Source organism: Rhinopithecus roxellana, chromosome 5 (assembly GCF_007565055.1).
Source record: "Rhinopithecus roxellana isolate Shanxi Qingling chromosome 5, ASM756505v1, whole genome shotgun sequence".
Lineage (NCBI taxonomy): Eukaryota > Metazoa > Chordata > Mammalia > Primates > Cercopithecidae > Rhinopithecus > Rhinopithecus roxellana.
The window spans coordinates 850,577-878,160 of NC_044553.1; the positions used below are offsets into that span (position 1 = coordinate 850,577).

General features: G+C 39.8%; 3 gene segments (V, D, J or C); all 3 read right to left on the reverse strand.

The window, feature by feature from the left end:
- Positions 1-8,022: 8,022 nt before the first annotated feature.
- Positions 8,023-8,644, reverse strand: LOC104682692. The segment is given in 2 exon segments: positions 8,023-8,423; positions 8,527-8,644. Coding segments are annotated over 2 exon segments (447 nt in total).
- Positions 8,645-18,191: 9,547 nt separating this feature from the next.
- Positions 18,192-19,551, reverse strand: LOC115897449. The segment is given in 3 exon segments: positions 18,192-18,211; positions 18,864-19,329; positions 19,433-19,551. Coding segments are annotated over 3 exon segments (532 nt in total).
- Positions 19,552-23,837: 4,286 nt separating this feature from the next.
- Positions 23,838-27,281, reverse strand: LOC104682691. The segment is given in 4 exon segments: positions 23,838-23,960; positions 26,052-26,152; positions 26,736-27,062; positions 27,166-27,281. Coding segments are annotated over 4 exon segments (597 nt in total).
- Between the last annotated feature and the right edge of the window lie 303 nt (positions 27,282-27,584).

Consider the following 27,584-nt stretch of genomic DNA (forward strand, 5'->3'; position numbering starts at 1 on the left):
CTCTATCTCCTTCAGTTCGGCTCTGATCTTAGTTATTTCTTGCCTCCTGCTAGCTTTTGAATGTGTTTGCTCTTGCCTCTCTAGTTCTTTTAATTGTGATGTTAGAGTGTCAATTTTAGATCTTTCCTGCTTTCTCTTGTGGGCATTTAGTGCTATAAATTTCCCTCTACACACTGCTTTAAATGTGTCCCAGAGATTCTGGTATGTTGTATCTTTGTTCTCATTGGTTTCAAAGAACATCTTTATTTCCGCTTTCATTTCGTTATGTACCCAGTAGTCATTCAGGAGCAGGTTGTTCAGTTTCCATGTAGTTGAGCGGTTTTGATTGAGTTTCTTAGTCCTGAGTTCTAGTTTGATTGCACTGTGGTCTGAGAGACAGTTTGTTATAATTTCTGTTCTTTTACATTTGCTGAGGAGTGCTTTACTTCCAATTATGTGGTCAATTTTCGAATAAGTGCGATGTGGTGCTGAGAAGAATGTATATTCTGTTGATTTGGGGTGGAGAGTTCTATAGATGTCTATTAGGTCCGCTTGGTGCAGAGATGAGTTCAATTCCTGGATATCCTTGTTAACTTTCTGTCTCGTTGATCTGTCTAATGTTGACAGCGGCGTGTTGAAGTCTCCCATTATTATTGTATGGGAGTCTAAGTCTCTTTGTAAGTCCCTAAGGACTTGCTTTATGAATCTGGGTGCTCCTGTATTGGGTGCATATATATTTAGGAGAGTTAGCTCTTTCTGTTGAATTGATCCCTTTACCATTATGTAATGGCCTTCTTTGTCTCTTTTGATCTTTGATGGTTTAAAGTCTGTTTTATCAGAGACAAGGATTGCAACCCCTGCTTTTTTTTGTTCTCCATTTGCTTGGTAGATCTTCCTCCATCCCTTTATTTTGAGCCTATGTATGTCTCTGCATGTGAGATGGGTCTCCTGAATACAGCAGACTGATGGGTCTTGACTCTTTATCCAGTTTGCCAGTCTGTGTCTTTTAATTGGAGCATTTAGTCCATTAACATTTAAGGTTAATATTGTTATGTGTGAACTTGATCCTGCCATTAGATATTAACTGGTTATTTTGCTCGTTAGTTGATGCAGTTTCTTCCTAGCCTCGATGGTCTTTACATTTTGGCATGTTTTTGCGATGGCTGGTACCGGTTTTTCCTTTCCATGTTTAGGGCTTCCTTCAGGGTCTCTTGTAAGGCAGGCCTGGTGGTGACAAAATCTCTAAGCATTTGCTTATCTGTAAAGGATTTTATTTCTCCTTCACTTATGAAACTTAGTTTGGCTGGATATGAAATTCTGGGTTTAAAATTCTTTTCTTTAAGAATGTTGAATATTGGCCCCCACTCTCTTCTGGCTTGTAGAGTTTCTGCCGAGAGATCTGCTGTTAGTCTGATGGGCTTCCCTTTGTGGGTAACCCGACCTTTCTCTCTGGCTGCCCTTAAGATTTTTTCCTTCATTTCAACTTTGGTGAATCTGGCAATTATGTGTCTTGGAGTTGCTCTTCTGGAGGAGTATCTTTGTGGCGTTCTCTGTATTTCCTGAATTTGAATGTTGGCCTGCCCTACTAGGTTGGGGAAGTTCTCCTGGATGATTTCCTGAAGAGTGTTTTCCAACTTGGTTCCATTTTCCCCCTCACTTTCAGGCACCCCAATCAGGCGTAGATTTGGTCTTTTTACGTAATCCCATACTTCTTGCAGGCTTTGCTCATTTCTTTTTCTTCTTTTTTCTTTTGGTTTCTCTTCTCGCTTCATTTCATTCATTTGATCTTCAATCGCTGATACTCTTTCTTCCAGTTGATCGAGTCGGTTACTGAAGCTTGTGCATTTGTCACGTATTTCTCGTGTCATGGTTTTCATCTCTGTCATTTCGTTTATGATCTTCTCTGCATTAATTAGTCTAGCTGTCAATTCTTCCACTCTTTTTTCAAGATTTTTAGTTTCTTTGCGCTGGGTACGTAATTCCTCCTTTAGCTCTGATAAGTTTGATAGACTGAAGCCTTCTTCTCTCCTCTCGTCCAAGTCATTCTCTGACCAGCTTTGATCCGTTGCTGGCGATGGGCTGCGCTCCTTTGCAGGGGGAGATGCGCTCTTATTTTTTGAATTTCCAGCTTTTCTGCCCTGCTTCTTCCCCATCTTTGTGGTTTTATCTGTCTCTGGTCTTTGATGGTGGTGACGTACTGATGCGGTTTTGGTATAGGTGTCCTTCCTGTTTGATAGTTTTCCTTCTGACAGTCAAAAGGACTGTCTGTTGGTCTGTTGGAGATTGCTTGAGGTCCACTCCAGACCCTGTTTGCCTGGGTATCAGCAGCAGAGGTTGCCGAAGATAGAATATTGCTGAACAGCGAGTGTACCTGTCTGATTCTTCCTTTGGAAGTTTCCTCTCAGGGGTGTACTCCACCCTGTGAGGTGTGGGGTGTCAGACTGCCCCTAGTGGGGGATTTCTCCCAGCTAGGCTACTCAGGGGTCAGGGACACACCTGAGCAGGCAGTCTGTCCGTTCTCAGATCTCAACCTCCGCGTTGGGAGATCCACGGCTCTCCCCAAAGCTGTCAGACAGAGTCGTTCGCGTCTGCACCGGCTCCCGCTACTTCCCCTGTTGGTCTTCAGCTGTGCGCTGTCCCCAGAGGTGGAGACTACAGAGACAGGCAGGCTTCCTTGAGCTGCTGTGAGCTCCACCCAGTTCGAGCTTCCCAGCGGCTTTGTTTACCTACTTAAGCCTCAGCAATGGCGGGCGCCCCTCCCCCAGCCTCGCTGCTGCCTTGCGGATAGATCGCGGCAGACTGCTGTGTTAGCAATGAGGGAGGCTTCGTGGGCGTGGGACCCTCCCGGCCAGGTGTGGGATATATTCTGGTGTGCCTGTATGCTTACAGCGCAGTATTGGGGTGGGAGTTACCCGATTTTCCAGGTGTTGTGTGTCTCAGTTCCCCTGGCTAGGAAAACGGATCCCCTTCCCCCTTGCGCTTCCAGGTGAGGCGATGCCTCGCCCTGCTTCAGCTCTCGCTGGTCAGGCTGCAGCAGCTGACCAGCACCGATTGTCCGGCACTCCCTAGTGAGATGACCCCAGTACCTCAGTTGAAAATGCAGAAATCACCGGTCTTCTGTGTCGCTTGCGCTGGGAGTTGGAGACTGGAGCTGTTCCTATTCGGCCATCTTGCTCCGCCCTCTACAATAAATTATTAACTGTAGTTGTGTATGTGCCACTTCAGCATCCCCTTTCCACCAGCAAGGAGTGAACATTCCTGTTTTTCAACTTCCTCATCACCATTTGGTACTGTCTATATTATGTATTTTACCCATTGTAACAGGACAGTAATATTTTTTGAATATTAAACATACAAATACCTGAAAATCATGCTGATCACTTTTTATATTTACTTTTAGATGAGGCTTCTTTCTATTCAGTTCTTTGCCTATTTAAAATTAAATTGTGTGGTTTCGTTGTTGTTCAATTGTAAGGTAATTTTTTTTATTCGTGATAAAAGTCCTTTTCCAAATATTTGATTTGTGAGGAAGTTCTCCAAATCTATGGCTTATCTTTTCACGCTCATGTAAGGATTTATTTTCTTTCTTTCTTTTTTTTTTTTTTTTTTTTTTTTTTTTTTTTTGAGACGGAGTCTCGCTCTGTTGCCCGGGCTGGAGTGCAGTGGCCAGATCTCAGCTCACTGCAAGCTCCGCCTCCCGGGTTCACGCCATTCTCCTGCCTCAACCTCCTGAGTAGCTGGGACTACAGGCGCCTGCCACCTCACCTGGCTAGTTTTTTTTTGTATTTTTTAGTAGAGACGGGGTTTCACCATGTTAGCCAGGATGGTCTCGATCTCCTGACCTCGTGATCCGCCCTTCTCGGCCTCCCAAAGTGCTGGGATTACAGGCTTGAGCCACCGCGCCTGGCCTGGGTGTCCTTTTCTTGTTCCAGTTTTCAGGGGAAAATGCTTCCAGCTTTTGCCCAGTCATTATAATGTTGGCTGTGAGTTTGTCAAAGATGGCCCGTATTATTTCGAGGTGTGTTCTTTCATGCCTAGTTGATGGTTTTTAATATGAAAGAATGTTAAAGTTCATCAAAACCTTTTCTGTGCCTATGGTTAACATGAGTTTTGTTTTTCATTCTGTTTATATGATGAATCACATTTACTGATTTGCATATGTTGAACCAACCTTGCATCCCAGGAACAAAGTGTTGGTAGATTAGGCTTTTTGATGTGCTGCTGTGTTCAGTTCGTGAGTATTTCATTGAGCATTTTTGCATCAGGTATACCGGCCTAAAGTTTTCTTTTTAAATTAAGTCTCTGCTAGGTTTTGTTATCAGAATAATGCTGATCTCACAGAATAACTTAGGGAGGAGTCCTTTATCCTGATTTTTGGGAAATAGTTACACTAGGATTGGTAGCAACACTTCTTTGTACATCTGAAAAAATTCGGCTGTGAATCTTTCTGGCCCCTGTTTTTTTTCGGCTTGGTACCACCTATCCATCTTGATTTCTGACCCCTGCCTGAGCCAGTAATAACCACCCTGAATTCAGACAAAGCTGAATCCAATCCAGTGGTTACTGTAGTTCTTAACAGCTTTAATGGCCCACTTAACTTCAGTGAACATTTCTTCACCCAAAATAGTTTCACTATCAATTTTATTTAAAGATTTCCCTTGGATTTTTTTTTCATGTCATTCAGTCATGCAACTTATTTAAATCAATGTTGGCTTCTCTACATGCATAATTATCATTCCAACTATTGTTAAATGGGCCAGCAACCCTCTACTCCTGTTCTTCCCTCTGCATATCTGACTATCTGCAAGACCTTCCTAGACCTCAGGTCTCTATTGTAGAGGGAAGCTTTGATAAATGTTAGATTTACTCAGTGCTACAAATACAAAAAGCCAATGGGAGCTCCTCTTGCCATTGAATGCTAGGCCTGTAATGTATTCCATACCCTCCCATTATCTCCAGGTCTATTCCAAAGCCTCCATTTATGTTACTTCCAGTGAATTTTGTGTTTTCTAATATAATTTTAATAGACAAATAATGATTGTAAATATTCAAAACATAGCAATGTTTTGAAACAGTGTGTAGGGGTCAGATAAGGATAATTAATATATCCATCATCTGAAACGTTTTCTTTTTGTTGGAAACACAGAAAAAAATGGATCTATAGTGTCAGAAATCAAAACATTTCCCCATGTAGGTGTTGACTCCAGGCAGGAAAAAGACACATGTTGGGGGGATGGACTTGCTCTTCAGGCTGCCTCAGGTGTTCGGGACAAGGGTATTCACATTTGCCAGAAACTCTCTAGTGACACATTTCAGATCTATGCATTTTTTCTTATATGTAAATTTTATCTCATTAAAAACAAAAAAATAAAAAATGTAGAATAGTTTAAAATTCAGTAAATGATACAATAAATATTAAAGCCCTATCCAAAATATGAACATTATTATATGAATTAATAAAATGCATTTCAGTATACCTCCTAAAATTAAATCCCAGAAATAAGAAAAGATAACGGTAACACCGGAAACTTAACAATTAATTAGCATACATTTCATAGAGAAGAAAAAAGAGTCAAGACAGAGAGGACATGTAGTTTTTTCCAATCATACGTCATTAAATGATTTATACAATATTTAACCTGTGTCATTCATATACATTGTTAATATTTTGTGTAGTATTACAACTGAGAACAAGTTTTAAAGAAAAAAGGATATTTGAGAGCATGTGAACTGAACTGAAAGTATTCTCAATGCTGGTCCAACTCTTACACCTCAAAGTTCTAATGATACCCTGGTTTTGAGCGGGACTTGGGAAAATTATTTTTAAGGGATAAATTAAAAGAATAATCTGTAATAGAGAGGCGTTGGCATTCCATGTCAGAAAAAAAATTGAAAATATGTAATACATATAAAGTTCTGAATAGAAACCTTGAGGAATAAGAAGCATCTCATGTACAGTAGGTTGTAATATGTTTATTGTTAAAATTATTATGTTGTCTTGAAAAACTAAAGCAAAGCATAAAGAAATGGTTTTGTGCTTATCTGTTACAACAGTATGTTGAGAAAACTGAACAGCCCTGTAATCCTGATGAGATGGCCTAATCCAAGGAGAGACATCAGATTAAAAAATATATAATTAAAATTTCATTGGAAATCGAGAAATTTTCGTTGTTCCCCATATATTGGTGGGGTACAAAGCTATGTTATGACTTATAAATGCAATATGGAATAATCGAATTGAGCTAATTGACATATGTATCACCTCAAGTCCTCAAATACTTATCATTTTTTGGTGACAAGAACATTTGAAATTTGTTCTTGGCTGTTTTAAAATGACCAATACACAATATTTAAGCTTACAAATAGACATCGATTTATGTAAACCATAGAGAATGATTGAAATCAATTATGGATTACTCTAATTTATATTTAGTTCATCGTTAAGTTTAATTATTTTAATTTAATTCAATTAATTTAATTTATTTTATAATGTTAAATATAATGTTAGATATAAATGACTACATATGTATGCATAGTTTCATGTATTTACACATATGTTTACAGGTGTAAATTCATGTCGCATAGCTATGTAGTTGCTGATATCAATCAATGTTAACAAAACTTTAGAAGAATAAGTGCAAATTATTAGGAATAATTGTTTCTTGAAGTTAAGTATTTTTTAAAAATACCCCTACATCAGTGAATGCTCAAACAACACTGAGTATCTTTGTAAATAAGCCTCTGGGCATACTTGAGATTGGATCTATAGGCTAAATTCCTAGAAGTAGAAATGGGTCATTTGTAATTCTGATAAATTGCCAAATTGTTCACCACTAAAATTATGCTAATTTACTCTTCTGCCAACAATAACTATCGACCCCAAATTTTACAAACATTTGATGTGTTATCAAAATTTAACAACCTAATGAGTGAATCATTTGCATTTCATATGAATTGAAGTGTTTTGATTGATAGAGAAAGGAAGAACTTTTGTTAGTTCTGGAACAACTGATTATCTAGTTGGACATATCCATATGAAAAATCAAATCCAAATAGATTCTGAACTTAAATGTTAAAGGCAAAACTATAGAAATTCTAGAAGAAAATGAGAAAATATCTTTCTGACCTCAAAGTAGGAAAACATTTCTTTAATATGACCTCAAATGTACTAGCCATAAAGGAAAAGATTAATACATTTGATTACGTTAAATTAAAGAGCTTCTGATTATCAAAAGATACTGTGAAGAAGTGAAAAGATGCCAAAATATGGAAGAAGACATTGTAACACTTATAGCTGACAAAGGCTTAGTATTCAGACTACATAAAGAGTTCTGCAACTCAATAAAAAAAGACAGCTCAGTAGAAAAATGGGTAGAAAACATGAACAAGCATTTCACAGCAGAGACAATGTGAATGTTGAATATACATAGGAAAAGAATCTCAATTTCGTCAGCATTTAAGGAAATGCACATTGAGATATCAATGAGATACCATCTTACTATCCAATACTACCACACATTGACAAAAATATAGGCTCCTTTACGCTGCTGCTCAGAACATATACCAATACTTTGGAAAGTCATTTGAGATTATCATTCACAATACTCTAGATATATATTTTGTAACCCTAGTTTTATACCCTGGAGAAAATTGAAAACCACCTGAATATTCATCAATGAGGTAAGATAAACTACGGTACATATTATGGAGCTGTTTAGAAAGGATAGGACAGTATTATATCCACTAAGATGGAATGTTCTGTAAAATATAAAAATAGAAATATATTTAATACATATGTATAAAATACGTGTATAGATATGTAAAATGTATTTCGTAAAATATAAAAGCAAACTACCAAAAAAAAATACCCCTACATATAAATGTAAAAATTGCTAAAACACAAATATCAATAAAAAAATGACAAATAATCATAATAAAATATTACAACCTTATACGGCTCCAGAGTCCTGAAAAAACAAACCCGCCTCCGACAGCTGAGAAAGGAAACCTCCCGCTGCACCTGCTCCTGGGACCTGCACGTCCTCAGTGGGTCCCGAGCGCCCCCTGGTGGCCCCGCGCGCCCCTGCAGGGAGGTTTGCGTCTGGGCTCGCACTGACCTCCCCTCACTGTGTCTCTAGCACAGTAATACACGGCCGTGTCCTCGGTTTTCAGGCTGTTCATTTGCAGGTACAGTGTGTTCTTTGAATCATCCCTTGAGATGGTGAATCTGCCTTTCACAGACGCGGCGTATTCTGTCGTGTAACTGTTAGCTTTGTTTCTAATACGGCCAACCCACTCCAGCCCCTTCCCTGGAGCCTGGCGGACCCAGTCCATGTAGTAGCTACTGAAGGTGAATCCAGAGGCTGCACAGGAGAGTCTCAGGGACCCCTCAGGCTGGACCAAGCCTCCCCCAGACTCCACCAGCTGCACCTCACACTGGACACCTGCGAACACAGAGACACCCTGGTCAGAAACTGCCACACAAATCCACTGTTTCTCTCACTCATGTCCCCTCACACTCAACATCTCTAGTTCTCCATAAATTACCTTTTAAAATAGCAGCAAGGAAAACCCAGCTCAGGACAAACTCCATGGTGAGTCTTCTGTGTTTGGCGCTGATCACCAAATGAAAACACCTGAGAATTCGGGGGCTGGGCTCTGCTCTCAGAGCTGCAGGGTCGGGGCTGGGTGGGTGGTTTTCATCAGCAGAGGAAGGACCCTATTTGCATGTCTCCTACTATATAGCAAGCTCTGGGATGGGACGCCTGAGGAGAGGGAAGTGTCCAGAGCGGATGAGAGTGTCCTGGAAAACATGGGCGCTAATCCTATCTCTCAGGAAAGTATAAATTCAGATTATGTGACTGTGCCTTGATAATCATTTAACAATCATCATCTTATTTTACTTTTACATATTTGCAGAATATATTAATTGAAGTGTCGGTGTTACACTTTAAAGAAGATAAATTACGTACAGAACAGAGCAGTTGTGCAATGTGTCCAATATCACACATCTGGACAGGGTTAGCCCTATTATCTGTGCCTGTGCCTCTAAACACTGGAGGAGACTGCTCCCCTGAGACAACTCCAGGGCGATGTGGGACATGCTTAGTGAGGTTTTCAGGATGTCCTGCCTGTCATAACAACTTTATGTGATTTTGCTTCTCTAACTTTTGAGGTGGGGCCTGGTGGTTTTATCATGGTAGTGGATTTATAATTAATGGTTAGCACCATCCCCTTGCTATGATAGTAAATGAGTTTGCATGAGCTTTGGTTGTTTAACAGTGTGGAGCAGCTCCACGCTCACTCTTTCTTTGCTCCTACTCACACCATATAAAGTGGCTGCTCCCCTTTTGCCTTTCACTGTCATTGTAAATTTCCTGGGGCCTCTCCAGAAGCTGAATAGATTTATCATCAGGCTTCCTGTACAGCCGGCAGAATCATGAGTACATTAAACCTATTTTCTATATGAATTACTCAGTTTCAGGTATTTCTTTCTAGCAATGTGAGAACACACAAGTCAACTGGACATCTCCCTCATTTCACCAGGGTCCCCTGCAGCCTGCAACACCCCAGCTAAGGAGGGGGATGGTCCAATCTCCATCACTGACACCATCGAGGTGCTGCCTCGGGCCCAGATGGTTTGTGATGGATGTCAGTTTACTAATGTTGAGTTCTGGGAGTATAATGCCCTCCTCCCCCATGCCTCAGAGATGAAGAAGCATCCTGTGATCAACTCTCTTTACTTCTGTCTGAGTGCATTTCTAAGTGTCAGCAATTCCGCAGTGGTGGAATCCCACTTTGTGGTGTGCTTCCTTATTTCAGGTGGGGAAACGTCTTCGGGGGTTAGTCTCTGCTGGTGCAGTTGGCCCATTTTTACCTTGGTGGTAACCAGCAGATGTGTAGAGAGGACAGGAACTCCTATGGACTTACCCCAATCTTCATCCTCTTCCCCGTAGAGCTCTTCATGGGAACTGGGTCTTAGGGTCTCATGACAATTTAGTCATCGTAGCCCTAACTAATTCGCGTATGGTCAGAAATCCTTCAAATGTGCTACTCAACAAGCCGCGGTCCCCAAATCTCCATTCAGCTTCCACAGGCAGGACAGAAAGGTCTCTGATTAGTCTGAGCTGGTCTGGCATGTTTTTCTAGGAGTAGCTCTTCTTATGACTGACACACTGTAGCCTACACAGTGAGCTCTGTCTCAGTGGCTGCTCAGAGTGGAGTCAGGAGGAACCAACCACCTGAAAATGCAACAGCTTGGGCATCAGACTTTCACTTTGCAAGATGCACGTACTGAAGTGCTTCTTCCAGAACTTTTGGTATTTTGGTAGGATCCCCATACTCACGCACTGGGCCCCGTCCATCATGGATAGCAGCTGTTGGGCCCCACATAGAAATTAACAGCCTGCACAGGGTTTCTGCAGGGGTCTCCTCTTTTCAGATTCCATTCTCTGGGTGATCATGTGATATTTTTGACATTTTTCCAGGTTCACTGGGTGTCAGGCCAGACCAATATTGACTCCTATAGAACTAGCATCATGTACAACAGGCCAAGGAAATAAACCCAGATCAGTGAACACGACATAGAGTTTACTGAGGACTTTCCTACAGTGTGGCTCAGGAACAGCAGGCTGGACAAGAAAACTACAACCATTTGACACAAAGCATGCAGCTTATGTTGTAATTTTTACTTAACACCCTCCACCTAGCAAATTCCATTTAACCCAAAACAAAGAGCCTCAATCACCTGTAAATCCTGTGTTCCATGGGATATGCCAGGGATTTGGATGTTATTCATAGATAAAAAATGAGTCTCTGGTACTCCACTCCTCGATTCCTTAGCGTGAAACTTGAAACGTACATTTCCTTTTTCTTTTCTGATTATTCTGGCTAGGACTTTCAGTAATACGTCGAATAGGAGTGGTGAAAGTGTGCATTCTTGTTCACGTTCTTCAGGAATATTTTTGCAACTTTTTCTCATTCTGTATGATGTTGTTTTGCTGTATGTGGCTTTTTTTCCAGTTAAAGTCATTCATTTATTCACTTCCAAGTCCAGCATATTGAATAAATCGGTTTCAGAGGATTTTACAAAATTGAAGAAGATCCCTGTTCTATTGATTTCTTTAAGAATTTTTGTTGGTTTTTGTATGTGGCTTTTATGATTTTGAGGTAGGTTTCTCTGATGCTAAATTTGTTGAGGAATTTTTCACGAAGGGATGTTGCATTTTATTGAATGACTTTTTTTGCATCCATTGATACAGTCTTATGTTTTTTGTTTTTAATTGTGTTATATGTTGAATCATATTTATTGATGTGTTTATTTGAGACAAGCTTTGCATTCCTGGAATAAAACCCAGTTGGTCAGGATGTATTATCTTTTTATTGTGCTGTTGTTTTCAGTTAGGGACATTTCCCTGTAGCTTTTTGTTTTTGTAGTTGTATCCTTGCCTGATTTTGGTATCAGGTGATACGAATTTTTTAGCCCAAGCCGGGAAAGAATCTCTTCTCTTTAATCTTTTGGAATATTTCCAGTAAGAATGGTACATCTGGTAAAATTAGGCCTTGAATTTATCTGGTTCTGGGCTTTTGGGATTGGGAGATTTTCAATTTCTGATTCAAGCTTATTACTCTTATTGGTCTATTTAGGATTTCTTTTCCTTCCTGGTTCAATTTGGGGAGGTTGAATATTTCCAGAAACTTACTGATTTCCTCTAGATTTTCTAGCTTGTGACCATAGAGATATTCAGTATGTTTTGACAATCTTTGGTATTTCTGTGGAGTCAGTTGTAATACCAGCTCTATCGTTTCTGCTTGTGCTTACTAGAATCTTCTTTTTTTTTTTGGTTGACCTCGTTAGTGCTCTATCAATTGTGTTCATCTTTTAAAATAATCACATTTTGTTTTGTTGATTCCTTATGTTTTGCTTTTTCGTTTCAATCTTTTTCAATTCTGCTATGATCTTTACTTATTTTCTTCTTCTAGCTCTGTGGTTGGTTTGCTCTAATTTATCTAGCTCCTTGAAGTAAATCAATAGATTGCTAGTTTGCAATCTTTCTGTTTTTTAGTAGACATTTACAACTATAAGCTTCTCTCTTAGTGTTGCTCTTGCTGTATCTCAGGGGGTTTGGTATGCTGTGTCTTCATTTTTCTTTGTATTTTTAAAAATTAGTATCTTAATTTTATTGGTGAGCCAATGATTGGTCAAAATTGTGATGTTAATTGCTTCATATTTTTATAGTTTCAACAGTTTTTTTTTGCAATTGATTTTTAGATTTATTCTATTACTATGCAATAAAGAACTAACATCTAGAATCTAACCAGAATGCAAACAACTCAGCAACAACAACAAATAAATAAATTACACCATTAAAATGTGGGCAAAAGACATCAATAGACATTTTGTGAAGAAGATATTCAAATGGCCAAAAAGCACATGGAAATAAAAAGCTGAACAACACTAATAATCAGATAAATGAAAACAGCTTTACATCAGTCAAAGTGCCTATTATTATGAAGTCAAAAAATTATAGATATGGATGAGAATTCAGAGAAAACACATTTACATACTATTGTTGATAATGTAAATTTGTGCAGCCTATGCACTAATGTGCCCCACATAATTATTTAAAACTGTACCCCACATAATTATTTAAAAGGTTAAAAAGGAAAAAAATTGTAAAGGCTTCTCAACTAAAAATAGATCTATTCAAACAGCAATCCCACTCCATGATATGTACCCCAGAAAATAAATCGTGTCAAAAAATGCCTGCACTCACATGTTCATTGCACCACTATTTACAATAACAAAGATATAGAGTTAACCTAAGTGTCTAGTAATGGATAATTGGATAAGGAGAATGTGGAGTATATACATGATGAAAAATAATGTCATCATAAAAAGCATGAAATTGTATCTCTGACAGCAATACGGATGGAACTGGAGGTCATTGTCTTAAGTCTAACAACTCATAAACAGAAAGCCAAATATGTCTTTTTCTCACTTATCAGTAGCAGCTAAATAATGGGTACACACAGGCACAGAGAGTAAAATAATAGACATGAGAGGCTCATAAGACTTGAGAATGAGATCGATAATCACTTAATGGTTCCAAGGTACTATATCTGGTGAGCTTACTTTAAAAACTCAGACTTCATCACTATGAAATATATTTATGTAACAAAAATGTACCCCACATAATTATTAAAAACTGAAAAAGGCAAAAAACATACACAAAATGGGATATTTCAAAAAGATGAAGGAGGCAACTTGAAGAAGCTGCCAATTTCCAAAGAGCTAGAAAAATTGGAATAATATAATAAATAACATGGAATTAGATTTTGACTAAAGTATTACATATTTATAAAAACATACTGTTATTAATAAATGAATAAATAAAATATATGAGAGAAGAAGAATGTTTATCTAAAAGAGTATAACTATACAAAATTTTGTTGATATTTCTTCATTCAAAGAGTGGGAGTTTAACCTGCATCTGTGGATTATGGCATCAGCTTTGGCACATGAGAAAAATTCTTGCTCCCTTTAAACTTCAGAAATTTTAGATATAATACCGAAACATGATAGAAAAAGTAGAGAATTTCACGGGGTCAACATTTTGTTAAATTATGCGTAAAACACTCTTATGTAGTAGTGTAGAGACAAGTCTCAGAGCCAGTAATTCTTTGCCAAGGCCAATGCAGAGAAGAGTATTCCTAGGTTGTCTTCCTAGTTTTTTGTAGTTTGAAGTCTTAGTTAAAGCTATAACCCATTTTGAGTTAATTTTCCTTTTCATATGGTGATAGTTAGGAGTCAAGTTCCCGTCTTCTGCGCATGGCCAGCAGGTTATCCCAGCACCATTATTGACTGGGTTGTCCTTTCCCCATTGCTGTTTATTATTTTCAGTGTTGTCAAAAAACAGATGGTTGTACGTGTGCAGCTTTATTTCTGAGTTTTCTATTCTATTTCATGGGTCTATGTGTTTATTCTCGTACCAGTAGCAAACAGTTTTTGTTAGTGTGGCTTTATAGTAGAGTTTAAAGTCAAATAATGTGATGTCTCTGGCACTGTTCTTTTGGCTGAGGATTACTTTGGCTGTTTTGGTTCTTTTTTGGTTACATAAAAATTTTAGAATACTTTTCTTATATTTCTTGAAGAATAAAACCGGTATTTTGATAGTAATAACATTGAATCTGTAAAAACTGAAGGATAATATTGCCATTTTTGCATATTATTTCTTTCATACCATGAACATGGAATTTTTTTTTCAATTTGTTTGTTTCCTCTCTGATTTCTCTCTGCAGTATTTTGTAGTTCTTCTTGTAAAGATCTTTCACCTCCTTGGTTAGCTTTATTCCTAGGTATTTCTTTTTTTTTGTAGATGTTGTAAGTGGGATTGTGTCATTTATTTTTCTCTCTGGATGTCGTTGGTGTACAAAAAAACTACTGATTTTTGTATATTTTTTCTGTATCCTGAAACAATACTAAAGTTGTTTGTCAATTCTAGGATTCTTTGGCAGAGTCTACAGAACTTTCTATGCATAGGATCCTATCAACAGCAAAAAGAGACATTTTGAATTCTAATTTACTTCTGTGGATGCCTTTTATTTCTTTCTCTTGTCTGATTTCTGTGGCTAGAACATCCAATAAAATGTTGAATAGGAGTGGCGAGAGTGGGTATACTTGTTTTGTTCCAGTTATGAAGGGGAATATTTTGAGCTTTCGTTGACTCAGTATGATGTTAGCTGTGGGTTTGTCACACGTGGCTCTTATCATTTTAAGGTAAGTTTCTTTGATGTCTAGTCTGTTGAGGGTTTTTATCATGAAGAATGTTGAATCCTATCAAAAGTTTCTTTGGATCGATTGAGATAATCATATAGTTTTTGCTTTTGATTCTGCTTATGTGATGAATCAACTTTATTGATTTGTGTATGTTGAACTAGCCTTGCATGAAAGGAGTAAAATCTACTTGATCATAATGTAATAACTTTTTTTTTTTTTTTTTTTTTTTTTTTTTTTTTGAGACGGAGTCTCGCTCTGTCGCCCAGGCTGGAGTGCAGTGGCCGGATCTCAGCTCACTGCAAGCTCCGCCTCCCGGGTTCCCGCCATTCTCCTGCCTCAGCCTCCCGAGTAGCTGGGGCTACAGGCGCCCGCCAGGTCGCCCGGCTAGTTTTTTTTGTATTTTTAGTAGAGACGGGGTTTCAGCATGTTAGCCAGGATGGTCTTGATCTCCTGACCTCGTGATCCGCCCGTCTCGGCCTCCCAAAGTGCTGGGATTACAGGCTTGAGCCACCGCGCCCGGCCAATGTAATAACTTTTTAATGTGCTGCTATATTCAATTTGCTAGTATTTTCTTGAAGACTTTTAGGTCTATCATCAGGAATATTGCTCTAAGATTTTCCTCTTTGGTGTCTCTGCCAGATTTTGTGTTCCAAGAGTACACAATGAGGAAAAGGTCATCTTTTTAACAAATGGGGTATAAACTGGGCATCCATATGCAGAAAAAATGAGACCTTATCTCATATCATATACAAAAATCACCTAAAAATGTACTCAAGCCTTGAATATAATATGATATCTAAAATTGTAAAGTCATAGAAGAAAATAGAGAAAAAAGAAGCTTCCTGGAATTGATCTGGAAAATGATTTATTTGGATTTGACACCAAAATCACAGACAAATAAATTATTTCAAACTGTATATTTGACAAAGGGATCTATCTAAATGTGTAAAGAACCCATACAATAGCAAAAAGTAACCTGATTTTTAAGAGGGCAAAATTGTGGACAGACATTGTATTCGGAGAGGACATACACATGGCCAGCAGGACATGGAGAGGTGTTCCAGGTGACTAACCATCAGGGGAATCCACATCAAAACCACAATGAGATATCACCTCACATTAGTTACCATGACTATTATCACAAAGAAAAAAGATAACAAAATGCCAACAGTTGGCTGGTGAAAAGGGAATTATTCAGTGGAGTGGTAGTAGAGGTTATTTTATAAATTGAAAGTAAAACTGTTATGTGATCTGGGGATCCCACTTCTGACTATGTATTCAAAGGAAATAAAATCAGTAAGTAAAAATATGTTTATTACCAGATTATTCATAATGGCCTAGAATTTTTTAAAGTTAATGACCATAGGTAAATAGGTGTATAAAGGAAATATATATACATACAATGGACTATTACATGACCTCTAAAAATAAGGAAATTACAACATTTCCAACAATATGGATAGGCCTGGAGAACATTATGCTAATTGGAACAAGCCAGACAGAGAAAGACAAATGCTGCATTATCTAATTTATATGTGGAATCTAAAATATTCAAATTCTTAGAAGCAGAGAGTAGAAAAGTGTTTCCCAGGGCTGGGAGGAGGGGAAGTAGAGTGATGCTTGTCAAGGGCATAAATTTTCAGTTGTGCAGGTTGAATGGGTTCAGGAGTTCTAATGTAAAGCAACAGGACTATAGCTATCAACACTGTATTGCAAACTTGATCTCTGGTAAAGGGACAGATCTCAGATGTTCTCACTGGACACACACATAATAAATTAAAGGAAGAAAAATGGCAACTGTGAGGTAATAGACATTCCAACTCCTTTGTCATAGTGAAAATTTCTCAGTTTATACCAAAATATCAAGTGGTGCACCTCAAATATATACAATTTCATTTTCAATTATAGTTCCATGAAGCTGAACAAATTAAGCTTATATTTATGATGAAGAAATGCATATTTCCACATATTTTCTCAAGAAAAATGAGAAAAGATAAATAGAAAAAATATTTACAGCAGCTTCGTTTATGATGTTAATAAACCAGAAACAAATAAAAAGTGCATCGACAGGAAAATGGATCAGCTTGTTGTCATTTATTGCTAAATGGAGTGACTCAAGTATAAAATTTCTCTCTCTCTCTCTCTGTCTCTCTCCCCCTCTCTCTTTCTCCAGGTATATGAAAGCTTTGAGATTATATATCAGAGGTAGTCTGTTAAGTGAATAAATGAAAATATACAGATGCAATTTTACATATGAAATAGCATAAATAAACATCAAAAATAACAAAAGTAGCCCCTTACCAGATAAGGGGTCTATAATGTTTGAATCCATTTATATGAAAATCAAAACATTAACAATTAATCTACAGTGGCAGAAATCAAAACATTGTGCTAAATGTGGGAGCTGACTGGAAGCACAGAGAAGGCCACTTGTGCTGGGGGGTTGGGCCTCCTCTTCATCCGACCTTGGCTGTTGGGGACAAGTGTGTTTACATTTGCCAGAAATCCTGTAATGGTACATTGCAAATCTATGCATTATTACTTATATTGAAATTACATCTCATGAAAATAAACAATTAAAAAACATTGTATAAGAAATAGTTTAAAATTCAGTAAATAACGCAAATAATAAAATCATACTGAAAATGTGAACAATATAATATGAATTAATAAAATATACTCAACAATACCTGCTAGAATTAAATCCTCGAAATTAGAAAGATAAGGGTGACATCTGACAAGTTAATAAACACGTGTTTCATAGAGAAAACAAATGGGTCAAAACTATGTGGAACATGTATTTTGTTATTATCAAAAGTCGTTAAATAATTGAGATAACATTTTAACCTGTCTTGTTAGTATTAATTACAAATATCATGTGTAAAATAATAACTGCGAACAACCTTTAGGGAAATAAGGATATTTGAGAGCACACGTACTAAGTTCAACATAGTCTCATTGTTTCTCCAGATATTACTGCTGAAATTTCAAATTTTATCCTGGATTTCTAATAGAATCTGTATGGGCCCTTGGAAAAATTAATTTTCAGAAACGACTTAGAAAACCAATCTCTAATATGGAGATATTAGTATCTCATTTCATAAAGAAATTTAAACTGTGTGATGTAAAGTCCTCAAAAGAAACCTTAGGACGTGGGAAAGGACTTATTCATAGAAGCTTGTGATGTGTATTGCTAAAATTATTACCTTGATTTTTGGGGGGGGGGGGGAAATTAAAACAAAACGTGATGAGTTAAAATGTGATGTTGCTTGTTTGGTACAACAAGGGGGTGAGGATAAGGAATAGCCCTGTGATCCCGAGGAGATGGCCTAATCCAAGGAGAGGGAGGCTCTGGGTCGTGCGGACTCACACGGGGTGCTTTCATGGAGCGGGTCTCAGAAGCCTGCAGGAGGCAGGCGTGTGGATGGGTTTCTCAGGACAATCCAATCAGACCTGGATAGGCGAAAAAAGATCATGACCTAGGATGGATTAAATAATTGTCTTGAAAATTGATAAATTACGGTTGTATATATTTATGAGGTACAAAGCAATGTTGTGATATATTAATACAATATGGAATAATTAAATACAACTAGCATATTAATCAACTCAAAATATTTTCATTTTTGCGTCAAGGCCATTTGAAATTTATCTTAGCTATTTTGAAATGACCAATATACTATGTTTAAGTAAAGAAATAGATATTAATTAATATAAACAATATAAAATTTTTGAAATCAATTATGCGTTACTCCAATAACTTATATGAGGTTCGTCAATAAGTTTGATCGTTTAGGACATATTCTAAAAATTATTTTATTATGTTAAATATAAATCACTATACATTTATGCACAGGTTTGTGGTATTTAGGCCTATGTCTACAGGTGTAAATTTATGTTCCCATAGCTATGTAGTTGCTGACAGCAATAGATGTTAATGAAACTCTGGAAGAATAACTGCAAATGAAAGTAAATAGTTTTTAAAAATAGCGCTACATAAAAGGTTTAAAATTATTAAAACTTAAATATCAATGATAATAAATACATGCTAATAACAGTATAAAGATATAACAACCTGTAAGACTCCAGGGTTCTGAAAACAAACCTGACTTCTCCAGCTGAGGAGAAAGGAAACCTCCCGCTGCACCTGCTCCTGGGACCTGCACGTCCTCAGTGGGTCCCGAGCGCCCCCTGGTGGCCCCGCGCGCCCCTGCAGGGAGGTTTGCGTCTGGGCTCACACTGACCTCCCCTCACTGTGTCTCTAGCACAGTAATACACGGCCGTGTCCTCGGTTTTCAGGCTGTTCATTTGCAGATAGGCCGTGTTCTTTGAATCGTCTCTGGAGATGGTGAACCTGCCTTTCACCGACGCAGCGTAGTCTGTCGCGTAATTTTTAGATTTGCTTCTAATACGTCCAACCCACTCCAGTCCTTTCCCAGAAGCCTGGCGGACCCAGTGCATAGCAGAACTACTGAAGGTGAATCCAGAGGCTGCACAGGAGAGTCTCAGGGACCCGCCAGGCTGGACCAGGCCTCCCCCAGACTCCACCAGCTGCACCTCACACTGGACACCTGCAAACACAGAGACATCCTAATCAGAAACTGCCACACATATCCACTGTTCCTCTCACTCATGTCCCCTCACACTCAACATCTCTATTTCTCCATGAATTACCTTTTAAAATAGCAACAAGGAAAACCCAGCTCAGCCCAAACTCCATGGTGAGTCTCCTGTGTTCAGTGCCGATCACCAAGTGGAGACAGCTGGGAATCCCAAGGCTGGGTCTCCTCTCCCAGAGCTGCAGGGTCAGGGCTGGGCTGCTTTTCATCAGCCAAAAGGGGGGCCTTATTTGCATGTCTCCTACTATATAGCAAGCTCAGGGGTGTGACGCCTCAGGAGAGGGCTGTGCACAGAGTAGATGAGGGTGTCCTGGGGGAGATTGGTAGTGATCCTATCATTCAGGAAAATATAGTTTCATAATATGTGATTGTGCCTTGATATTCATTTAGCAGTCATCATCTAATTTCATCTTTACATATTCGCAAACTGTATTTCCCCTCATGTATTTCTGAAGTCCCTTGGCTTGTCTGTTTGAGTGATGTCTCTTTCCTCTGTGAAGGGTATGATGTCATCGTTCACAGGTGCAGTCCTAGATGTACACGTAGTTTCCATGGAAACGCTGTCATTTGGCAATGTTGCCTTTGACAGACGAATTACCTGATTGTTCTACTTGATTGTTTGTGTCTCTTCACATAACACCTGGATGTTACACTGTGCTCATTTCTGACATGATGACACTGTTTTGTTCAACAATCGTTCAACAATCTGGTGCAATTAAATTTGGGCTTCTTTCTAGGGACCATTTTTAAGGATTGTTCTGACCCCAAAATGTTATTGATTTTATTCAAGAGATGGAGTCTAGCTATGTTTTCAGGCTGGACTTGAAACCCTGGGCTCAAATGATCCTCTCACCTCAAACTCCCAAGTAAATTGAACTGCAGGCAGTGCCACAGTGCCCAGTTGGTAATTCTTAAATTATAGGTTTTCTTATTCTCTCTGTTAAAATGAGTGGACTATTGATTTCTATATTGCTCTCCTGGAGCTGTCAGATTTATATTAATTACTTACCATGAAAACCGCGAACATTTTAGATGAACTTTAGGGTTGAAATTATTCTCATTCAACTGCAAATCAAGTTGCGCCATTTAGAGAGAACTTCGTTTCACTGTTTTTATGCCCTGCCTCTATCACTAGAAAAACATGCCAGTCTCTACATTGGTGCAGAAGAAAGGGTTCAGGTATCTCAGAGGGACATTCCTGCTTTAAGTACAGAAAACTGGGCATGGGAGTGGTGGACTCCTATGATCTTATTGTGCTTCTCTCAGGAAGCTCCCCAGAACCTCCGCCCTACAAGTGAGCTGGGGTGAGAATAATCAGGGTCTACCTGTTCTTGGCCTGTAACACATGACATGGAAACCATGTCTCATGAGTGAGGTTGGGAGGAGAAAGGCATCCATCAAATCACAGACTGGAATTTAGTCTTCACCATAAAGACCTGACACATGACGTCAACTGAGATCTGGGGCAGAGGGAAGCACCACCTTCTTGTCAGTCGAGCCCAGGGTCAAGCTTCTGTGATCCTGAGATGTAAAGAAGAGGGTAATGCTCTTGTCTCAAGTATTCTGTGTCCTCACTGCACTTGCTGAGACTCTTTGAACTGCTGTGAGAGAATACCATGGACTGGGTGGCCCAGAAGTAACAGAAATGTATTTGTCCTAATTTTCAAGGCTGAGAAGTTCAAGATCAAGATGCCTTAGAGATTCGTATCTGGTGAAGTCCCAATTCTTTATTTATAGATGGCCACCTTCCTACCATGACCACACCTGGTGGAAGGAAAGAGGGAGCTCTCTGGGGTATTTTATCAGTGCACTAATTCCACTAATTGAGATGGAGCCTCAACACCTTTCAAAGGAGACCAAAGAGCCCACCTCCTGCTACATCACCTTGGAGTTGAGATTCCAACATATGCCTTATGGGGGTCATAACCATTCAGTCAATAGGAGCACATTATGTCAATCAATGGATTGCATTTACTGTGTGTTCTTAGGATAATTTTCGTGATATTACAGGTTGGGCTTCTATAATTTTTACCAGATTAGGTTGTCTCTTTGGAAAGCTTGAAGTTTCTCATGACATCACTCTGGTAATGAGATAACTCTATTCATATTCATGATTGAAGCTTCCTCATTAGGGCTGTAAGCATTTTGAATGTTCTTCTTTTAAATCATTTGCCATGATGGAGCAAACGTGTCCCTCCCCATCAGTATGATTTATTCAGAAATGCAGTTTTTATATTTTAATATTGCAAATCCACCTTTCCTTTATCTTTCTTTAACATGGTGTCTTTCTGTATATTTTTAAATTTGTAAGTGAATACGTTTAAAATTTAGGGTAATTTTAGATTTTAAGGAAAGCCCCCTGTAGTAGGGTGTGATCTCGTGTACAACTTGCCCTGGTTCCCTCACACTGATCCGCACTCTACCAAGCCTGGGTCTCTCCCCTGCCATCTGTGGGGCTCACTCTCTGAACAGTGTTCTGCTATCCACTGTCTATTCTGTGGTCTCCACACTTCCTGGCCTGTCTGGGATCTCAGCTCCTTTTCCTCAACTTCAAATCTACCTGGTTCCACTCCAGCACTGTGGCCCGGAAACTCTCTTTAGAAAGTATCAGCGTGTGCATTCACCAGAGGGCTTGTTTTGTATATTTTCCCCCTCCCAGCAATCACTGTCTGTGTTAATTGATGTCACACATCTTAAAATTATGTTTAAGAAATTTCACTGTGTTTTACAGTAATTTCTGGTGGAAAGATACATCTGGTCTCTGTTGTTAAACCTTTTTTGAAATGATCATCTTGAACATAAATATTAGAGTCAATTTTATAATGTTCAGCACGATTTATCTTGGAAAAAAAAATATATATATATTCAATTCTAAATTCCAGGAGACATCCCTGTAGACATACCTTATGAAGTTTATGTATTTACATATTTGATAGACTTAATATTATACCTAATTTTAAAAATATTCAGAATATCTATATCTGTCACACAAGAAAGCACAAGTTCTACAATGCCCTAATAGAAAAACTGATTTGTCTTCCTCTGGGTTCTTCCTATGGAAATAGAGGGAGACATCTTAGGACACTGATCCAGGAGTGCCTTCAGAGACCCTGCCCAGAACCTGACCCAGGAGGGATGTGAGGGATTTCCATCTCTGTGACTGGCATTCTGTCTCCTTCCCAGGAAAATCTGGGATCTTCCTCCATCCCTCGGGTGGGCTGCTTCACCATTCAGGACACTGAGGGACAGACAGAGGGTGTGGCAGGCCATAGACATCAAAGGTCACAGTGTGGAAGAGGATTGAGATGCTAACCTGCCCCAGTGATAACAGAGATCCCCGTGGGGCAGAGTCCCAGTAAATGATCTTAACCATGTGGGGATCTGTCTGCCTGAGAGAAGAGTCCACATGGGGACACTCTGTGCCTGTCTGAGAGTGAAGACTCATTCACGAAGGTGTCTACCTAGACTCAGGTTGTGTTTGGGGAAAATATTTCTCACTCAGGAGATAATGAGAAACTTGAGTGATTTGTTTTTGGAAAAGAAAAACAGATCATGTAGAAACCTCATTTAGGAAGAATCACTGGACAATGTTTGTCAAAACACAGTTCATTTAGAAGGAATTTCATGTTCATGCCCTTTGCAGGGACATTGATGAAGCTGGAAACCATCATTCTCGGCAAATTAACACAAGAACAGAAAACCAAGCACTTCATGTTCTCACTCATAAGTGGGAGTTAAAGAATGAGAACACATGGACACAGGGAGGGGAACATCACACACTGGGGACTGTTTGGGGGTGGGGGACTGGGGGAGGGATAGCATTAGGAGAAATACCTAATGTCGATGACAGGTTGATGGGTGCAGCAAACCACCATAGCACATGTATACCTATGTAACAAACCTGCACATTCTGCGCATGTACCCCAGAACTTAAAGTATGATAAAAAGGACATTCCTATCTAAGAAGTAAAGTACTGTCTCTTTATAGCCTAAATACTGCCATAACTTGTCCTAGACCACTTACAACATGAATATCGATAAGCTTTATAGATTAATTGGATGCCAAGATAATGGTGCCATTATTTTTCTGATACTTCACTAATACTTTATTATTTGACCAGTCCTCACTTAGAGATCTTCTCCATAAAATGTAATTTTTAATTGAATAAGCATTTCTACTGTGAGACAAACTGTCTTCCTGGTGACTAAATATCCATCTTGATTTTGACATAATGCCCATGATATCGACAATTAAGTTGGCATTCTCAGAAAAAATTGACCCAGGTTCAAGGAGCTAACTGCAGAGTCATATTTATGTCTGTTTTGCTTCAAGATAGGGGGACCTGAGTTATAAACAACATAGTGGGTGGTCTCTGAGGGCTCCATGCTGTGAAGGAAAATAAGACAACCCTAGATGGTGGTTAGAGGCTCCCTGGCTAGCTCCTCTCTGCACCTACTCTTCACTGTGGCTCTGCCTTGCGTGCGTTCTGAGCATCTCCTGCTGGTCCTGTGCTGCCCGTGAAGCCCAGATAAAGGAAGTCTTGGGGATCTGCTTCTGAGATGCCAAGTTGTATGTCTGGTTCCTGGAAAATAGCACAGCAATGGCTGGGAGCTGCATCTTGGATCTCACCCATGTGACCTCGCCTGTGTAGTGAGCCTCCTCAAAGCCCAGAGACAGGATCGGCTGGGTGGCCCTCCCTTCTCAGACGTTACTGGAGGCAATTTTCTGCAAATCTAATTGTAGTTTGACTATATAATTCAGCAATCATGTTTTTTACTAATGTACTTAACTGACTATGTCCACTCAGTGAACCATACATGGCTGTTCATTTATATTTTCCAAATACTGAGCACATTAAAAAAAAAAAAAACCCTGATTAGTTCAGCAAATTATCAGATTTGAATCAGGAAACTAAGTGGTAACATTTTCTATAACCAAACTTAAGAACAAAAAAGTTAAGAAAATGAGGTCACAAAAATAGAACTTGTGTTATTACGTGGAATCTGTTGGTGGTAATTTATATAATGGAGCTGCAGTGAGAAAGGCTACCAGGTGACCTCATTGTGAACCTGTCTTTAGAGCTGACAGGCAATCACCAGGAGTGGAGCAGCCCATAATTCCCCCACATAGGAAGACACCCAGCTCAATAAAACTTCATTTGGGGTCTCTGCAGGCTCTGAGGTGTGCAGGAGTGTGCAGGAGCAGCTCCTACCAAAAAGTTTGCAGTCAGTCAAGTCTCTACTCTTTCCCTTGGGACATGAGAGGTAGTGTATTTAAGGTCCAGACATGCTCTACTCAAGGTCTCTGCACATGGGTAAAAAATGCAGGTGTGAAATTCATGTTCTCAATCCATGAAACAATACCCACGAAAAATGCAACTCTGTTCAAAGACATCATGCAGAATGAAGACATAATGCAATTGCAATAAATTTGAAAATTACAATTGCTTGTGGACTGCACATTTTTTCATATGCCTTCCAATCAATCATGTGAAAATGTGTATTCTGTATAAAAATCCACCGCATGTTGGCTCTGAGAATGCGCCTTCCTCCCTCCACCTACAGGCAGAACAATGCACTTGGATCATGCACCCAGCTGCTGCTCTCTGACGTCCATGATGTGGCTCATGCTGAATCCCATATCGTGTGCTCCATTCTTAGGAATAGAGTGAGCTCTGCACTCATCTGAGGCGGAGCCATTGCTGGGAGTCATGCGGGTTTCCTGAGGGGCAACTTTGACTTGCGCAAAACTCAGTGATAATCTGGACTTTCTTTGCACAGCACATAAATGTAAGAAAGTTCCAACCAATCCTCCCTCCCCCTCTCCTTCACTCTGGACAGGCTTCCATCACATGCCATCAGCTTTCCCAGTCTCGTTTACCCTCCATGCATTTTCCCTCAAAAGGATGGATGCCCTCCTTTGACCAATGCATGCAAACTTAATCGGCTACTGGAGATTTCTGCTCAGAAGATGAATAATAATACACATATTTTAGCAAAATTATTTATAACATGAGTCTGATTCTATTGTCAAATATAAACTATCAATTAATATTAAATTAATATTGCATTAATATTAGTATTAAAATAATCAATATAAAATATTAATCATGGTAATAATCTATTTTGTGTGTCACCTTGACTGGGACATAGTCTCAGTTATTCAATCAAACACTAATATAGGTGTTGCTCTGATGGTATAATACAGGTGTTATTAAAGCCTGTCATCACTTTTCTCTAGGTCAGGAAGATTGTCCTAGATGAACTTGGCCGGTCTGATTTAATCCTAGCAGAAGAGGAGACGGTGGAACTCCATGGTGGACAGCAGCTGTAGGACTTCCCAGGAATTCCAGCTTGTCTTTCCTGATGGCCGGCTCCATTGGCTCTGGCTGTGCCTAGCCAGACCTCACAATTGCTGTTACGCAGAGCTTGCAGCACAACAAAGTCATCCTCAGCTCTCCCAAAAATCACAGGTGAGGGGGGAGCTCTATGACAGGGTGAGAAGCACGAGATCATCTCGACATCAGTGTCCCATTTGAGGAAACAACTAGGAGTGTCCACTTGCGTTCCCCAAATGCGTCCATGCATAGAGCACAGCAGGGCGTCCAGGCAACCAGGAATGAGAAAGGCCCCTCAGCCTGCCAGGTCCTCAGGAGCCACAACGTGAGCCACACCTGAGTTCCAGGTAATGTATCTGAGGCCTGCGGTTTAGACCACAGGAAGCACACCCTCCGTTTTAAGAACAAAGGAGAAAAGGGAAGTGTAAGAATGAAGCCTAGAGAAAAGGAAAATTGTTTAGCAGAGAAAAGGCCAAATGGATGAGTTCTGAGTCAAATGTTCAGTTTTAAAGGATGGTGGGATTACTGTGAAAACTGTCAGGATTCTAAGGATCCTGGCCCTGGATGGATGAGCCTCCCTCTTGGTCCCAATCTGAATCCAAAAGCCTGTTCCAATCAGAGATTCCCATGGAGACATCTGCCCTGAGTCTGATTGGAAAACACTTCCCAGGTTCACCTGGGCTTCCTCGGGACTCTGATTCTGGTGACCAGGGAGGGTCATTTCTGCACCCAAAGTGACACTCAGCCTTCCATGGTGGTGAGAATGTGTTCTCTTGTCACAAAAGCAAAGAAACATCAGGGAAAAAAGTGTCACATTCAGAGACATTAAGTGTGAGTACAGAATTATAAATCTGAAAGGTTATCTGAGGAAACTTGATGATGAGGCAGCCCCAGATGCTGAGAGAAAGTCAGCCTTTAGCACCACCAGCCCCTGCCACAGAGAACAGCCCAGTTCACAGGGCCCAGGACACCCCCTCATGGTCTCAGATGCCCTGCAGCGAGGTTTTTGTCTGGGCTCACGCTGACTTCCCCTCACTGTGTCTCTCACACAGTAATACACAGCTCTGTCTTCAGCTCTCAAACTGTTCATTTGCAGATACAGTGAGTTCTTGGCGTTGTCTCTGGAGATGGTGAATCGGCCCTTCATGGAGTCTGCGTAGCTTGTGCTACTCCCATCACTATTAATATATGAGACCCACTCCAGCCCCTTCTCTGGAGCCTGGCGGACCCAGCTCATCCAGTAGCTACTGAAGGTGAATCCAGAGGCTGCACAGGAGAGTCTCAGGGACCCCCCAGGCTGTACCAAGCCTCCCCCAGACTCCACCAGCTGCACCTCACACTGGACACCTGCAAACACAGAGACATCCTAATCAGAAACTGCCACACAAATTCATTGCTTATCTCACTCATGTCCATTCACACTCCATATCTCTAGTTTTCCATCAATCACCTTCTAAAATAGCAACAAGGAAAACCCAGCTCAACCCCAACTCCATGGTGAGTTCTCTGTGCAGTCCTGATCAGCAAGCAGAAGCACCTGGGAATCCTGGGGCTGCGGCTCCTCTCCCACATCTGCAGGGTCGGGGTTTGGCTGGTTTTCATCAGCAGGGGGAGGGCCCTATTTGCATAACTCCTACTATATAGCAAGCTCTGGGGTCAGACACCTGAAGAGAGAGCAGGACCCAGAGCAGGTGAAAGTGTCCTGAGGAAGATGGGTGACAACAATGAGATTTGAGAAAGTGTGCTTATTATGAAATTGTGCTGTGACAAAAACTTTGCCCTGAACACATTTCAGTTTTACCTATGTGTGTAAATTATGCTCTGTAGGAGTCAATGTTCTCTATTTACAGATGTCAAGTAAACCCACAC